Source organism: Eufriesea mexicana, unplaced genomic scaffold, assembly GCF_001483705.2.
Source record: "Eufriesea mexicana isolate 0111107269 unplaced genomic scaffold, ASM148370v2 scaffold5017, whole genome shotgun sequence".
NCBI lineage: Eukaryota > Metazoa > Arthropoda > Insecta > Hymenoptera > Apidae > Eufriesea > Eufriesea mexicana.
This window is the reverse complement of record NW_016912971.1, coordinates 578,608-596,688: the sequence shown is the minus strand read 5'-3', so window position 1 is coordinate 596,688 and position 18,081 is coordinate 578,608. Positions and strand designations below refer to the sequence as shown.

Genomic DNA, 18,081 nt, shown 5'->3' with positions numbered 1-18,081 from the left:
CAAAAAAAAAAAAAAAAAAAAAAAAATAAAACTGATGTTTATTCGTGTTCAATTCCACGGTGTGTATAATATATACAGATATATAATTGTAATAATTTCGTGAAATTTAAAATTGGCTCAAAATTTTAGACTTATCAAATATCCGGCACAGACGCGCCATCTACCAGTAACGTATCCATATCTCAAATATACCGACGTAGACTTCCATTAAAACCAGGTAATGCTAAGTAGAAAATAAATTATAAATTTTAACAGTAATCTTGTAACACCTATTTTTAAAATTGACGCAGGTTTCAGGTATTTACCGATTGCTAAGATGAAAAACAGTTTACCTTGCGGCGTCATATTGGTTTTTAAATTAAAAATGCATTCAAGTTAAATGAAATTAAGGAATTGTTTAAAAATGAATTAACAATTTGCAAGATTAATTGACATGTGTAGGGTTTATTGTTTCACAACAATTTATAAAATTTGAAGAAACGTACAGAGGCAGAAAAGTGAGTCTACAGTGCCAATATTTGTAGATTTTTGTATTTGCATATTTAATAATCATATGTAATAATAGTGGAATAAAAAGTCTCTTCGATGACGTATATGGAGATCCAATCTACTTAGGTTTATTTGATTCGGTGAAAATACATACTGACATTAATTTTCTTAATCTTTTAGACACTTCGAACTCTGAATGTCGGTTTCACTTGGATCAACCACTTCTAGGAGACTCTTTAGCCACTTGTTGATACGAAATTGCAGGACAAATTTAAAGGTGAGTTTTTAGTAAACCTTATTTCTCATAACTTCTTCTTTACTTAAAGAATTTTCAAAATTGAATTTTCAGTCTTTCAGAAGTAAATTGGAAAAACCTTTTATTCGAAATAATAGCTACTATGGTAACTCAGATACTCTATGACATTTTTATTAATACATACGTGATATGAAGAACGCATATGAAAAACCTGAAGATGTGGAATGCATTTGAGATAGAAAGATAAACGCTAGAAAGTTAATCGACTCATTTTTGGATTATTAAAACGTATTCAAAGTGTGATCAAAATGAAAATTAACGTCATAGTCAAATGGACTATTGACGTCGTAGGATTCGTTAAGGAATGGAAGGCTTTCTTAGAAAAATCGTTATGAAAATTCGATGTTTACGATTTTTCACCTATTCCTCTTTTTACACTTTGACGTCAAGAAAATCCGTCAGATGAGCAACGTCGTTAGCAGCCGATTAGAATTTAATGCGAATCGATTGTCAGGACCTCCCGAATTATTCGAAACTGGTCACTTTCACTTGTAGTTGCTGCTCTGGAAAGCTAGCTTCGTATAGCAGTCTGTAGTTTTGCTAAGTCGCCAAGAGAAAGATTTCACGTATTCAAGTTCAATGGCTAAACGATGGAATGTAACTTTCCATTTTATCAGGGTTTTAACAAAAGATAATTAAGGAATTATTTGATTAAAATTATTAACCTAACAGGTAATAACACTCACTATTTTTAGACTCGATCTACTTCTAATATGATTTATTAGACGTAAAAGAATAGAAAAACATACAGTTAAGTAAAGAAATATAATTAACGATGACGTTGCAAATAATAGGCAGTAATTGCATTCGAATAATTGTTGTGCCAAGGCAAAAAAATAAAGCAGTTTATCTCGTGCATTGTTCGCAGCTACTTATATTACTCTTATCTACGAATTTCTTTTTTAATTTGGAATGTTTATTTAAAACGCAACATGTTTATATACCGCATGTTACGTTATCAGTTACGAGGAACAAAATATGTTAGTGCAGATAAGTTACAACTCTTTCTCAACTTTAGTTAGGTTATTAAAACAAACAAAATCTTTAAGATTATATATGATATATACTAAGGTTCAGATTGTAGGACCTCAACAAAATTTGGTATAATTTCCTACCTTCCAAGTATTATAATCTTCCATTGGAATTCTTCGATATCGACATTATTCTCGACTGGTTTGTACTTATGACCCGATCCCAGTTTTTGTCTGTTTGATATCGACCAGATCTCCTTGACATGTTATGACACGTTATGGACTGTCACGTTAATTTTTAGCCTGACACACCTCATATAAAAGTATTTTATAGTTTTATTCGAATATGAAAACATTTCCAAAAAAATTCATTTGCCTATCGATATTACTCGACTAGCTACAGCACCTTCATTCCAGTCTTGTTTTTGCCACGATCTAGCAGACGAAAATACGTGGATGGAGGATCAATAGATCAAAAGGATGGATCAATAGACATTCCGTAATCGGTTCAATTCGCAAATTTCATGAACGAAATACGAGTGATTCAACGCAATTACACAGAAGTACGAGTTTTTCTTTTCCAATTTGCACTATATACAATGGCTACAAGACTCATCTTAGTTCATTTATAGATTTGCAAAATAAGTAAAACATATGAAACAAAAATGGAACCAATGTGAATTATTTACACGAAGTAAATGATCTTATGAGATGCTTCTTTGAAATAAGTTCGGAGCTGTTGATGTAATAATAAAGATGTTGTAGTATATTTTTGGAAACCTTGAAAGGTAAAGGGAGACAACTCGTACAAGGATAGCAGGGTTTCGTCATAAAAGATTAAAAGACGGACAAGAAAAGGCAAACCAGATAAAGAAATCATTGGTACGACACGCTTTATCCTCCAAGTACAGTATAACGTTCAACGAGTTGTGTAGTAACATAAATTGTAAGTAACAAGTAAGTAACAAGTAACAAGTAACGTAAATTATAAGTTACATAAATTAATATGTAAATTTATTGCTGATAAATCCCATTATAATTATATTAAATAATGAATTTATATTAAATAATCCTTTCAGAAGAAAAATCAAAGAGCAGAGGACGAAATAAGTAGATAAATAGTTGATCGATGCACACGCAATTACCACACTCATGTTGCTTGTGTACGACGGCAGATGCGCGCAGACTTGTTTCCGGCGATCGTCGAGAGGGTAAAGGCGTACCGGAGTCGCCGTTTCATTCAGTATACCAACGACTGTAGTGCCGGTGAGACGAGTATCTCTCGATTCGTGGGCGACTTTCGCACAGGTACACACTTTTGTGCACCTCAGTGGCTCGCTTTTTGCTTGTTCTATCCGTGTTCCGTCTATTTCCGTTCGGCAACGCGTGTGCCTCTTGCAACAGGAACGCAACAAGAAGAAAATTCATCGTTCGATAGTAAGACTCTTTTTATCCTATTCGCAAATCCTTGATCGATTGTGAATATTTTTTTAAGAATATTCTCCTGCAGAGGAAGATTTATCTGGACTGAGGATTCGCTTCTTTCCATTTCTATTTCTGTCCAGTCGTTAAGATACGTTGCACGGATATTCGTGGTGAGACAAAGTTTATAAACGTTGAAGCGGAGCAACGAGGAAGACTTACAACGGCCGTAAATTGAATTCATGCGTTAACGACGCTCGATAGTTCACAGCGAGCGGATAGTTTTGAAAGTGGCCTTCTGATTTCTCGAGTTGAGTCCCAATGAATTCTTCGAAAAGGCATTGTATCTGCATCGCGGTGACTCGCTTTCCATTGTTCGTTTTAACCGAGCAAAAGTCACCTTTACATTCGATTTTCGCTTTTTTCTATTTCTGATATCTCGGTTTTTTAGTTTGCTTATCTCCTCTTATTTCCGCCCTATGAATCATGATTGTAAAGACGTTCTTGTAACTCTTCATTCACCTATAGTTTCTTGTGCTAGAAAAAATGCAATAAACGCGAGTAGTATAAGAATAAGTAGTATAGTAATGTAGTAAATAGTAGTATTGAAACATTGTTTAAATTGGCATTGTATCAGATAATTCGAGAGAGTTTAATTGACATTTTTGAGGAAAACGTTATCCATGACTGAGCTAATAAAGAGCCTTATGTGCACGGATCGTGTCACGCGACATTTTGCCACGATCATTTTATATCACTGGCTATTGCTTTTCATTATTCCTCGTTAACGCTCAATTGTGTTTCTTTGACGCATGCAACCTGACATAAAAATTCGTTGCTCATTGAAACTGTCGAATTAAAAATAATAATTAGACAAATTAGAACACGCTAACTACCGAAGAGTTCATGGCAAGGTTAATTCTTTCGAAAAGTTTTAGTTCCCGATAAATTTGTTTTTTCTCGAGAGAGAATTAGGTTTAGAATTATTAGACTAATTAGAAGAACAAAACGAATTCGTGGTCGTTTCAATAAAGAAAAATAACCGAAGAGTTACAAGTTTGTTATGAATGGAACACGTGGTGGAAAATCGAAAGTGAATTTCACGTTTCATTAGAAAGCGAATCGATGCTGGATATTCGTGGTTCCCTATAGTATTATCAGCCGGAAAAGTCGTGAATGGCATAATACCGATTGTATAGTATACTAGGAAAACCGACAAGAACGTTTTGTTCCATGACGTTCGAGGAACGATACGCTTTTACTTTCGTTTACTGGGTGCAAGGTTCGATTAACGCCTTAGATCCTTAAGTGATGCTCCATACTCCGAACGTCCTCTTTCCTCTGAGGGCAAGAAGAAAGTGATACTAAATTTTGGAGAAAGCGTACACTAGTTTCTATACCCACGTTACCGACTACTTTTGGCGTAGCTAACAGAGGTCGTTGATGGACTTGCAAATATCATTCCCATTATCATTCCCATCTTTCTATTTTTCAACCAGAAGCACGACATTCGTCTTAATCTTAATTAATTAATCTGACGTTGTACACACTAACTTATTAGCTAGTCGATTATTTGAAGTTTTCTTTATTCGATAATCATTAAAGGTAACGTAGCGTGTAATCGAGCAGGAAAGATTAACATAACGAATTATGCCATCCTATTAATTTTATTCGCACGATCGATCTTCAATCTCTAATTTGTTATCTCAATAACAAACAAGAATAATTATGTTTTTCAGACGAGGTCAAAAACGTGTGTGAAAGTAGTGGCACTCGCTTCAGTATCGTCTAGATTTTGGTCCTAGTCGCAACAACGTTCTTTATTCCTGAAAGCTTTACTACATGCGGTTTCTAAACTACGACCAATTATGACATCCTGATAGATCAAGCTCCTACAGTTACAAAAGAGTCGCGTGACGTGATAAAACGTTGGAATTTTAACCGATACAAGCTGGGTCGAAGCTATTTGAAAATTTAACCAAGTAAAAAGAACGGCAGCCATGTCGTTTCTCAGATCCATTGGAGATCTGATCGGTTTCCTCATCCTCACCCTGGTGTCCATATTCGAAAGCATCATCAAAACGTTCATCCCGGCAAAATACAAGATGAAGAGCATCATCAGGGAGGTCGTCCTGGTGACTGGGGGTGGCGGCGGCTTGGGAAGGTTGATCACCCTCAGGCTAGCCAATCTAGGCGCCATCATGGTCATCTGGGACGTTAATCAGGAGGGTAAGCATCTCTCTGCATTTCGAAATTACTAAATCTGACTAGAAAATTAGTCGAAATCATCTAGTCCAAGTTTTTCCTACTACCAAGTTGAGATTACTAACAAAATTAATTAGAAACTAATCTTGAAAGGTCGCAGTTTATGGTTGAAAGGTACACTGGGATCAAAGTAATTTCTTAGGTATCTAATAACGAGTCGAATCACTCAACAACGCTAAAGATAGGCATAAGTGACATAAACCAAGAAACTCTCTAATAATGCTAATCCGTTTGAGACACGGTTTTCAAATAGCAACCACCAAGTACGAGAGTATAACTTAACATGACATTATGCAACAAATCACGGCTGAATGAAAACATATTTTTTAGAGAACCTAATAATGATAATCGTAATTCTAATTACAATTAACTTCCAACAAACTCCTAAGTGTGTTTCGATTCTCATCTATATGCTATGTTCAAAGCACCGAATTATCTACACAATCTCATCGCAGGTTTAAGATTCATAAATTCAAGAAACGTTTTATTAATCCTTCACATGTTTGACCAATCGTCCTCGAGTGACCTAAAACGAAGTAAAAACTCGTTTTTGGAAGATATAACCCACGGACAAAACGTTGGTCCAAGGAGTATACGTGATCAAGCGCTCGTTCACGACCTAGTGTCCATGAATTTTTAAAAGAATCTGAAACAATACACGGAAAAGTTTTCGGAGATCTGCTCCGGTTTTCGTGATTCACATTCGTGAGCACGCAGCACGAACTGGTGGAAGCTTGGACGAAATATCAGGACATCGATATCGAAAGTGTTCGAGCCACAATCAGGCTACCAACGAAGCTATCAAGCCTCGACCGAAATACGAAGGACGATGTCAACGAGATAATTACACATAGCACAAATCCCGTTCGTCTCTTGATGAACACCCTAATTTCTTGGAGCCACAATCAGGCTACCAACGAAGCTATCGAGCCTCGACCGAAATACGAAGGACGATGTCAACGAGATAATTACAGTCGTACATAGCACAAATCCCGTTCGTCTCTTGATGAACATCCTAATTTTAAGGTCGCTTAAAACGTGATCAGATTTGGAAAGCACATCGATAGAAGCGAGCACGGGTTCGGTACTTAATTTCCAAATGTATGTAGCGTCCTTGCTTTCATCCAGGTTGGAATATAAAAATTGCCGAGAACCTCGTTCATCTGTCTGATTGTGTAAAACGAAGCTTGTTAAATAATACGAAAGATTTCTTATTGTATCTTCTTATTCTCATAATTTATTTATTTATCCTTAATTATTCATTTATTCTCCGTTTTATTTTGCAAAGATCGACAAGCAGTAATAACAAACATTAACGCATGCAAACAAAAATCTGTAATAAGTAATTTATGTTGTGATTCTCGAATCGAGTGATGAATAAACATCATCGGCATACTAACCTTGGCATGTGTTCGTGACACGTGACTCGTAATTGTTTCGTTAATGATACCTCTTACGCCCTAATTAGTGTATGCGAACATCGTACTACAGAGACTGACACGTATTTTCATTTTTATCCAATGATAATTTTAATTATGTAAGAAACTGAAAATATTGCAATATCTGATTTCATATTTGTATGTATCCTCATCTCGATAAAAAATAACCATATTCTAGGTATTTTTCTAGATACATGCAATTCAATGATTATGTTAAAACAGGCGATTCACGTTTTATTTTTCATGAAGCATTAAATCGTGCATTCCAAAATTGCGGGAACCAAAATGGTTACCGTGTTGGCCTTACAAAATCTTCGTAAAACACTACTTCTATGATGCTGAATTATGTAACGATTATTGTTGTACCTGTTTTCTTTCTGTAGATAAGTTGTTTTCCTTTCCTAGACTGCGTATCAATTGTATCCGTCGGTAAAAATCTAAAGTTTATTATTTAGTAACGAATGTAAAATAATGCATGCTTTAAAAAAGATGCTGACTAAAGTTTAGCAATAATGAGAAGACAATTATATGGTGTAAAATTATATACTTCACGTAATATTGTTGCCTCATCGATAAAATTGCGTATTGTTGGTAATCGACCTTACCCTGTGCTGGTACTAGAATAACATTTCGAGATTAACCGTGTTAATGACCTCAATGCTATGAAATCAAGAATATATTACCTACGGTTAACCTTCATCGTTTAGTGGATTCTTACACGACGATTCCGAAAATCCTCTATTTTCGTTGGATCGATATGGATCCATGTGGATCGATAAACGTAAAATCACCAAATGAAGCATGATAAACGAAGCGAACTAGTAAACACGATGTTACCATGCGTCTACAGTTAATACGATCGACGAGAATTATGCATTTAAATTAAAAAAAAGAAATTCGTGAATCGCAGTACGAACATTTGTCCATAGGTATCGTATGTTTGAGAAGGGTATACGAATTAACCGTAATTTTCGAGAAGAGAGACTTAATTTTTAATTTGTCGAGAGAGTCGACGTGAAAATTGTAACGTGGACCACATGGTGGCGTTGTTAGGCAATTAAATGGCCGAATGACGGAATAAGGAGGCAGTAAGAATTGGGGGAGATTAATTTTAATGAAAAGGGAGACCGTTCTGGGGTTCACGGACAGAGGAAGCTTCTATAATGAATTTTAAGCATTGCCAATCAGAAATTTGACCACGTGGACGGCATCTGTGGAACGACTTTGCTCGCATACGAGTAACTTTGGCTATATGCTTATATGTTTGCAAGCGGAACACGTGTCGCCGAAAGTGAAGCGTCGCATAACAAGAGTCGACGGAGAGGTTACTATCCACTCGTGGAACTATCTCACAATCTGTGCATGATATACATCTGTATAACGTTCTTAGCAGCAAAAAGGGAGAAGCTGAAGAAGAAACCGGTAGGATGTGTGTTCTAAAAGGGACCATTCATTAAACATCTCTTAGTTGATTTTTCGTTTTCTGTTTGTAGGTGCTTTTTTCAAAGAAGGAAACCTTGACGTTAATGTTGAAGACTAAGATCAAAGACAGTCCTGTTCAAAAGATCAAACAGTCATAAGATTTTAAGCAAAATGAAGTAAAGCAAAATAAGAGATAAAGGACGAGAGGACAAAAGTCATCCCTCGAAGCTTGCTCACAAACAGGTTGCGTCGAGTCAAGAAAGAGCAATGCGACTCGAGGCTCAAGGCCGTCCGTGTAAATCCGGCCAATCAACTTTAGCAACTGGTTGATCGTTGAGAAAAAAGAATGATATCTCACGCTAGCAGCGCGGTATTCACACGCTTACGTACTCTCTTAAGTGTCTTTTTGGATTCGTTCCCTCACTCGAAATTTCCACACCACGGTTGCCACTTTTTGTCTATGGTCGTCGCAATTTGACAATCCTAATGCCCATAGCACAGTCGGCCGTAACTTTAATCGAGCTGCTGAGGAATCAATCGGATCCTGGATTCGTGGATTTTAGCGAGAAAACGGAAGAATCGTATGGAATGTAATATTACTGGGAACAGGATATCCATCGTGTTGCAATTATCTTTCATATTCTACGTGAGCACGCGTACCACTTGGTCAAGAAGCGAAACAACCGCCTCTCCACGCGCTTCGACTTTCTATCTGCGAAAAGCTGCTCTTTCGATTAGTCAAACAGTCAACTACTATGTTCGAATTGTTCGTAGTTGTTGGAAAAGAAACGAAAGTTAAATTATATAGATATCTCTATAATTTTTATATCAGTCGACTACTTCGACTTGACCCGTCGAAATTTCTTCGATCAAACTGGTCTCGCCTTGATTAACATAGATCTTGTTAACGTACCACAAAGATTACATCATAGATTATCACGAATAAATTACAGTTGAGTCATTGAAATTTTCACATCAGACAAGAGACAAATTAGACACGATGGAGACATGAGACGGCGACAACAGGTGTCTCACTGGTCGACCTAGTCTTTCCCGTTTCCACGCTATTGGTGAATATTCTTACACGATAACGGCAAGTTGTAGACCTCCTTAAATTCTATAGGCTACGTGGTGACGTAGAATGCTGCGGGATTTCGTTTTATTTGCATGAAACACTGCATTACGAAATGAGTTCGTGAGAAGAAACAAAGATCAAGAAGTTTGCTACCTGATAAAGGAATCTCTCATAAGTGTATATATTTGTCTGAAGTTTAATTGTTCTTTCTACACAACATACTACGAAGATATAAAGATGTTCAAATCTTTTAAAGTTTCCATCGTATGATTATGTATGCGTGTATTCGACTACTAAAAATTTTTATAATTTATAACGTTGAACGACATTTACAGTATCTGATATAATACTTTGATATGATTATTTTCATTTTGATCGATACATTCCCATTCTACGTTTTTGAATCTAAGAATTTGGAAAGTTTACTGCTATTCGCTTGGTTTATTAACGAGCTTCCTTTCGTTTCAGGTATCGAGGAGACTGTCAAGCTGGTGGGAGCCTCGGGTGGTATCTGTTACGGTTACATTTGCGATCTATGCAATCGAGAAGATATTTATAAGAAAGCGATGCTAGTCGAGGAAGAAGTTGGAAAGGTGAGGATTGCGCAATCGATGGGATAATTGAAGATCAATAGCACAAAGTCATTCAGTCTAAAACCATGCTCGAAGATTTCGAATGTTCCTCCGCAACTCGTCAACCAATTTTCTATTGCATGAAATATTCGTATTTCGTTAACTAAAAAGTGTCGTAGTAAATTCAACCCAACAATTAATTAACAAAGACACATTAATTACACAAAGATTCATGAAATACATGCAACTCTGAGTATTTCTCACTTTGCTGTATTGGCCGCAAATGTAAATGTATCTGGAAGTAGACACATAAAATCATGCCATAAAGAAACGTTTTTGCGACAGCGAAGGACTCAACAGTGGGTATAAGAAGCGGCATTCATGCTTCTAGAGACATCATATGTATTATGAAATCTCGCGTTGCATCATATCGACGCAATATGTTGCCTGATCTATTTCAAGAGCAACGTGGAATTGTGAGGCCACCATTTTGGGGGCACATACTCTTTACGTCAATCTTCATTTTGTCCCTTGATATACTAAATCACCATCTCCTTAATTTGATTTTCATCGATGTAGCAAATGTAGCGTAAATGACGAATGTAAACCATTGATTAAGTATGTCAATTTCATAGGTGACCATTTTGATAAACAACGCTGGCGTGGTGAGCGGCACGAAATTTTTGGATACGCCAGACAAGCTCATTATCCGAACGATGAATGTAAACGTGATGAGCCACTTTTGGGTACGTTTTTATCTCGTTTTTTATCACCTAATAACCTTTCCGAACTTATCAAGCAGCAAGAGAAGAATAGGCTAAGTTGTGTAATAAGAATGAAGCCCTTTTACTCGATGAAAGAATCGCATCCTGTGAATCTACCATTATTCATACAATTAGACGAATAAGCACGTTAATCGTGTTATATCTATAAGGAGATAATTTATTATTCTTGAATCACACGTGTATTATCGCAAATTTATGCGAAATTGCGCAGAATTTTCTTACTCCTTCCTATGGATCAAATATAAATGGATCTTAGAACGGGTCTATTAATTCGAACTCAAATACTTCTCCCTTTCTCAGTGTGAAATCTGAGTGAGAGGCATTCTTGTGCCTGGTGTTCTATTTAGGACTGTTGCCGTGGGTCAGGTGGGAAAACCGGTCAGATAGATGCAGCCGGTTAGCCGTGCAGTTGCAGTACACTCGTGTCTCGCAGTTGCGACACGCAAGGGGCACGCTTGTAAACGTATAGATGGTATTGAGTTCCCCGGTACGAAGTCTCCTTGGCGCAATACTCGAACACACTGTCGAAAAAGGAATTACACTTACCACAGTCTTATTTTATCCATCTTTAAACGTAATCGGCAAAGATGATTTTCTCCAACCATAAACACTTTCTTCGATACACATGACGGGCATTACTCGTCACAGGTTCTCTTCAGAGGAACATTTTTCTTCCTAGAAATACAAACGCCGATTTCGCGAATCACAAGAGGCTGTTCAACGTAACGGGATACGGAGTGAAAGTTCAGAAGAACATCATCCACGTCGACGCATTATCATTGTATACGAACGTTAGGAGAGCTAGCCGAGCGTGGATTCGGAGCACGAAGGATGAAAATTATAGCGTGTCTGACCAAAGAATACAAATTTAGCGAGATGTGTTTCGTCATTGACTTGTACCGATTTAACACTGATATCTGTCTGATATCGGTAAAAAAAAAAAAGAGAAAAGGGAGAGAAGGAAAGACGAAAGAGGGACAAGGTCTATCCATCGCTCGAGACATTTCGAAGACCTTTCCTTCAAGCCTTGAATGCAATTATATTTTCTGCCTCGATGGCAAGAGCATGTAATTACAGCCGAAGTTTCCACATATTTTGAAATTTCCTCGATACATGGCGTAATGAAATTCTTCCATAGATGGGACACGAGGAATTCCATACGAATTTCGCATAATCGCAACTTTCAAAAACATGACAGAGACGATTCGCTACGCTTCCAGCTATTATCGTTCTCCGTTGTTTCATTTTGTTTTAGACTTGCCTTAGTGCCCGAATCACCGTTATGCGCGGATTACGCACCGGCGGTTTTACTTTCGAAAGTGAAAACTAGTAGAACAGGGGAAGAAAAATAGATCAGCGACTACGGAAGTGGGTTAAGAACTTGATGAAAAGAACGACGTTAATCATGGACCTCTTGCTGCATCCGATGTCACGGTCATTTCGATGATATCTCGTAATTTCCTTCCCAGCGTTTGCTATTCAACGAGCTAGGCTCTCGTATATTTTCGTCCTGTGCATACAACATAGACAGAGTGTATTTGCAAATTACAACTTGTGTTACAATTATATTTGCTTATGTTAATAGCGTGTAGACATTATGAGCAAATATTGCACACCTGTGTAAAGGTAGCAGAATACGTTTAGCACTCGATTGCTTTATTAACGACGAAATAATCTCCTTCATTCTTTCAAGAAACTAAAGTTGTCGAAGTATTTGAATTGCCAAAGATAATGAGGAGATGCGACATTTTAAACATTCCATAATTAGTTAATTTAGCATCGGTAGACGTATAAATATTTTCAAAAATTACCAAAGATGCATAATAACTTTTTCTTCTTGTTTCTTTTTGTTAAGACAACAAAGGCATTTTTACCTTCGATGATGAAAGACAATAAAGGTCACATTGTGAGTATCGCTAGTCTTGCTGGGCACATAGGGGTACCAAAATTAGTGGATTATTGCACTTCAAAGTTTGCTGCAATTGGATTCGAGGAGGCCCTTCATATGGAATTAGCTGTAAATTTATTAATTTTTTTATATTTATATCGTTATTTAATACATTTAATACATACATATGCTATTCAACAATTTGTTTTTCTTTTTTTAGGCTGATGGATATAATATCAATACTACAGTGGTATGCCCATTTTTCATTCGAAGCACAGGCATGTTTGATGACGTTTCAACTAGGTATAAGTCTTTCCTTGCCATAACTGCGTGAATAAAATTGTATGAGCAGATTATTTACTTTCATATATCTGTCCTCGCATTCTTCAGATTTTTACCGAGACTCAGTCCAAATGAAGTGGCAGATCGAGTAGTGTATGCTATAAGATGTAACGAAAAGATCGCTGTAGTGCCGCGTTACCTTCACGTGCTTCTTATTGCAAAATGGTAAATAAAGAAATATGAATACAACGGAAAAATATTATAAAAGAAACTAAAATCTTTCATACAAGAATTTTCTAATCAATTCAATTTAATGCATTATTGTTTTTGGTTTTAGGTTATTTCCATGGGCTTCCGCAGGTATGTTTATACGAGGTATAATTTCAGAGAATGTTCCATGTCATAAACCATCGAGCAATACTACCAACAAAGAAAAAATCGTTCCCGTTATGGTACCCAAGAAATCGGAGAACACAATTATTCGTGAAAAATTGACCAGACGTATCGCCAATTCTGAGAGGAAGCCTTAATGGCTTTGTGATCAACAAGTTTGCAAATTTTACATATCCAACGTATTTTCGATTTCTTTCTCCTTTTCTGTATAAATGACGTATGTATAAAAGTTAGGAAATATTTTAACTAACATACGATAACAGCCATGTTACTAAGATGAAAGGCTCAGTTCGTTCGAATTTTAATGCACGTTAAAGAAACTTGTTTTCACAGCGAGTTGCTGTGTAAAATTAAGACAAGTTTTGTAAAAGAAGAAGCGAGAAGTTGTAGAACTACTATTCCCCAAAGACACGACCTCCATAGAGAAAGAAAGATTGATTCCAGGGAATACACTTTGGTATTCTGTTTAGCTATGTTAAGAAATAATAGCGTAAATGAAAATAAAGGTATTTCCGTAAGTGATGCTATTTATAATTTTAGGTAGTGTGTTGTCTTCTGGAAAGTACTGCACAATATTAATGAAGATTTATATATTTCGATGTTACTGGGTATTTCTGTAATGTTTTGTACAATAATAATATTTTATAGTACAGTAATGAAATTGATAGTTACAAGTTTAATATTATAAGTAAGAACGATTGATCTAGGCAACACGGGTACAATTTTTACAATTGGCTCTATGTGATACAATGAGCAATGATAGTAATGTAAGGATAGCGTGAGATTTGTTACTTGTAACTCATGGCTGTAAAAGAACAAGTGTATATTTATCTAGCGTATGTAACAAACTTGGCGAATTGTCACGGAAAAAAGAAAGAAAAATTGCAGATGTCCAACAAAAAAAATAAAGATTGTGTCATTTGTACGTATTGACCCACTTAAACTACCGACTTACGAGATGAAACTTGTTGATTCGAAACAACTATATGCAACTATACCGTTATCATTTTATAATGGTGTGCCATATGTCTACTCTAATATACGAATGATTGTTTTATACATAGATACTGTAATAAAATTACACACTTTACTCTTCGGCATTATTTATAAATTTTAATATGATTAAACGATACAACAATTCAAGAAATAGTGAAATTAATTATAAGCAAAGAAGATGGACTATTCCTAAATTTTTACCACTTTTTCAAGTTTACAATTTATTGTTGAGCTATGCTTCTAACATTTATAAGAAAAAAAATTGTATTTTATACATATAAATAGTATATGTTAATAAAAAAATAACAACAAATAAAAAAGGTCAAGTGTATCAATTGAAAAACCTATTTCACGCTTATACCAGCAATTGATAGCGCAATGATTTTATGGGTGGAACTGTACTCACGATTGTGATTTTTTATTCATTCCAGTTACTGTGTCAACTAAATACAGCGATAATGGAACCAAACATGGTTCAGATACGCATTGCACAAACGTTACATTGCAATCACATCAGAGTACACAACGTGACACGTTTCCGTACCTAACTTATTTTATCTAAACAGGAGGAAATATTTCCTAAATCTGCGAAATTCCACGTTTCATTTGCAATTTAATTTCTTTTATTAATTAATATCGAAAACAATGGTAAAATATTGTAGTTTTACAACGAAAAACCTAATCTATTTCAAAATTTTTTCCAATGTTAGTTCTAAAAGTTTAAAAGTTTTTCAGGATAGTTTAGCTTATCATCGCATAATTGAGATACACACGAGTGGGTGAACATGTGTGCGTTCCATATCCGTTATGAATATTGAACATAAAGAGTGTAATAGAAAAATGAAAAGACGTTTTCAAAATTACCTCTTGAACAAGAGTGTACCTTTGCTTCTGCAGTTTCAATACGTCAGAGAATAATCGAAAAATACGAAAGAGTTAAAAAGAAATAACATTGAAGGGATTACACGAATTACTTGCACCAGAATTATGAGCAGCAGCGAAATGACCGGCTTTCTTTTCGAATCGGCCGAGAAATGTCGCTATTCTTTAGGAATTAGGTCACCAGACAAGATGAATCGCGGCTGCACAATTTCTAACATATTTTCTCCCAGTTGTCGGGAACACCCTGTACATAGAAACATCGATATTGTCTATCAAACACATGTACATGACACAGTAGACAATGTTAGCTTACAACTAGAATCGTATGCGTCCACGGCAAAATAGTAACAGCCACGATACCGGCCTTATCCTACATCCAGTCGAACGTGCTCGCGTCTCAAACACAATTCATCCTCCTGTAACAGTTCATTACAAGTGATATAATAAAAAATCGAAAAAAAGGAATAGGACAAGACCAGTAAAAGGGTACCTTGCGTATAACTTGATCGTACCATGTTGTACTTGTCGTCGATCATCAACAATCAATTAGGACTCCCGCTGAAGATAAAATCAAACCATTATTGCGAAGCGATATCAAATCGACGTAATCTCTCACCTTCTTTCTTCCGGTCGGTTACGCCGCGTGTCGTTATCATAGTGCAGATAACAGTCATATTGAGACTCTAGTCGTGCCGATTACGCAAGTTACCTTTAGAATTCTCGCCACAGTTTCGATTACCATAAAATACAAGAAGAAGAAATACAAGAATAGCCACGTGAACATGAGCCTCCAGTTTCTTTGTGAAAGACAAAAGTAGAGATTCTTAATTCCTGATAGATGTTGACTGCAATTTGGTTTTCCATTGCTGGTCATGAAGATGAGAATCTTCGAGTCGTTGTTGTTCACGATTTTTCTGTGCCATGAGTGGGGTGAATCTGACACCATAGAGACCAAGATTTTAAGACTATGCGTCTCTCAGAACACGTGCGAAAATTGTCTACAGGCCAGCTCCTCTTGTGCTTGGTGTAGTGACTGGGTAAATGTACCAAGAAACTTCTTTCATCGGAGCAGTTCATTCGAATATAAAATTTGAGTTCGCTGGTTGAATTTTCCTTTCTCCCATTTGTACTTTCAGTCTTATTCGAATTTGACAATCGGAAGGCCGCGGTGCAATGTACCGAAGAGGCTGGAGGAGTTTGGTTGCGCGCCGGAGGAAATTCGCACTACTCCACCAGGATTGATGATGCTCCTCGAGGATTCAAACTTTCAAGATATGGAAGCAGACCGAATACCGATACAGTTGCGGCCGCAGAAAGTAAAAATCAAAATCTCGCCTCATTCTGAAATAACGATTCCAGTTCGTTATCGATTAGCCAAGTACGTTTGATATCTATTTACAAAATAATGCGAATAACATGAACAAGCCTGAATTAGCGAAATCCGTGTCTAATTTAATGAATATAAAATCGTTTTCATGCAAAAATGTTGATATAATGAACATCGATAGACAAATTAAATAGGCTCTAACGATTTAAAATGATTTAGAAATTACCCACTAGACTTATATTATCTGATGGACCTAACATGGTCGATGAGAGACGACAAGGATACCCTGGTCAGCTTAGGATGGGACATGAGTCAAACACTTGACAAATTCACCACTAATTTTCGTCTGGGCTTTGGTAGTTACGCTGACAAGCCTCTAATGCCGTTTATCTTCCCAGGTCACGAGGATAATCCTTGCAAGAGTGAACACGCTGTTTGCTCTCCTATTTATTCTTATTGGCACCACTTAAAGTTAACCAACGACATCCAACGATTCATCGTAGAAGTACGAGATCATTTTTGCTAGAAGAAAGATAGAAATAAAAAGGATCGAATTTCAGTATTGAATTTCAGGTAAATGACAGCCTAGTAACTGGGAATGTTGATAATTTGGAAGGGGCATTGGATGGAATCGTGCAGGCGATTGTGTGTACCGAAGAAGTTGATTGGGCTCATCAAGCGCGAAAGATTATTCTAGTGGCTACTGATGGACAATTACATTTTGCCGGTGATGGAAAGGTAACACAAAGTAACGATTTCTTATGCCTTGGTTTAAGACTAAAATAATATCTGAATCTTTATCCTGCCTTAATACCTCAATCAGCTAGGCGGAGCTGTGAAGCGTCAGGACTTCAAGTGTCATCTCGACGAGCGTGGTCAATATTCTCTAGCTACGAAATTCGATTATCCTTCTCTGGCAGAATTGTCAAGACTATTACAGGAACATAAGATCAACTTGATATTCGCTGTGACGGAAAATAAACTCGACGAGTACGAGGAGACCGCCAAATTGCTGAAAGAAAAAGCAAGGGTTGCTACCCTGACCAACGACAGTTCGAATATTCTGGAAATTATCGAAAGAGCTTATCACGAAATTACCTCGAAAGTAATCTTGCATGACAATTCTTCGAGTCCTCTTCAAATAAAATATTTCTCCAACTGCGGCAAGGAAAATGTTTCGGAGTGGAGTACCTCGGAATGTGATGACATAAATGAAGGGCAAGTGTACGATTTCAAAGTCGTTCTATCTTTCGATGAATGTCCAAGGGACGAAAGTTTATGGGTACCTAAAAACTATAAATGTAAACTAAAGTTTCTGATCATTTGTCTGTCTCATGCAACAACATGTCTTTGTATTTTGTCAGAAACAAACCGTTGTAATCGAGGATGCGCTGGCTTCCCAAGTATCGAAAATAATAATCGACGTTGAGCTTCTGTGCGGTTGTAATTGCAGAGATACTGAAAGTTCCCATTGTCAATACGGAACAAATGAATGCGGTCTGTGTAAATGTGACTTCGGTTGGTCCGGTAAGAAACCTGAATTTTACTCTCCTGCTG

General features: G+C 36.6%; 2 protein-coding genes across 4 annotated transcripts in view; both read left to right on the top strand.

Annotated features, from left to right (window-relative positions):
- Positions 1-2,612: 2,612 nt before the first annotated feature.
- Positions 2,613-14,409, top strand: LOC108551734 (estradiol 17-beta-dehydrogenase 11). 3 transcript variants are annotated; one of them, XR_001890498.1, is made up of 10 exons: positions 2,613-2,733; positions 2,856-3,213; positions 4,938-5,427; positions 9,868-9,992; positions 10,607-10,717; positions 12,612-12,773; positions 12,865-12,947; positions 13,035-13,151; positions 13,264-13,776; positions 13,860-14,409. XR_001890498.1 is itself a non-coding variant. In XM_017905993.1 (9 exons), the coding sequence occupies exons 3-9, from the start codon at positions 5,199-5,201 to the stop codon at positions 13,454-13,456; spliced, it is 1,020 nt and encodes a 339-aa protein (XP_017761482.1). In that variant the 5' UTR covers positions 2,613-2,733; positions 2,856-3,084; positions 4,938-5,198; the 3' UTR covers positions 13,457-14,409. The 3 variants fall into 3 exon arrangements, 2 of the variants coding, with proteins under 2 accessions (XP_017761482.1, XP_017761480.1); XM_017905993.1 differs by having other exon boundaries at positions 2,856-3,084; positions 13,264-14,409; XM_017905991.1 differs by having other exon boundaries at positions 13,264-14,409.
- Positions 14,410-15,529: 1,120 nt separating this feature from the next.
- Positions 15,530-18,081, top strand: part of LOC108551729 (Integrin betanu subunit) — a 3,870-nt gene continuing 1,318 nt past the window's right edge. Inside the window, exons 1-6 of the mRNA XM_017905986.1 lie at positions 15,530-16,234; positions 16,334-16,575; positions 16,744-17,029; positions 17,098-17,262; positions 17,348-17,806; positions 17,889-18,051. Of these exons, the coding sequence (XP_017761475.1) occupies positions 16,070-16,234; positions 16,334-16,575; positions 16,744-17,029; positions 17,098-17,262; positions 17,348-17,806; positions 17,889-18,051 (1,480 nt within the window). The 5' untranslated portion in view covers positions 15,530-16,069. The remainder of the gene's footprint in view (positions 16,235-16,333; positions 16,576-16,743; positions 17,030-17,097; positions 17,263-17,347; positions 17,807-17,888; positions 18,052-18,081) is intronic.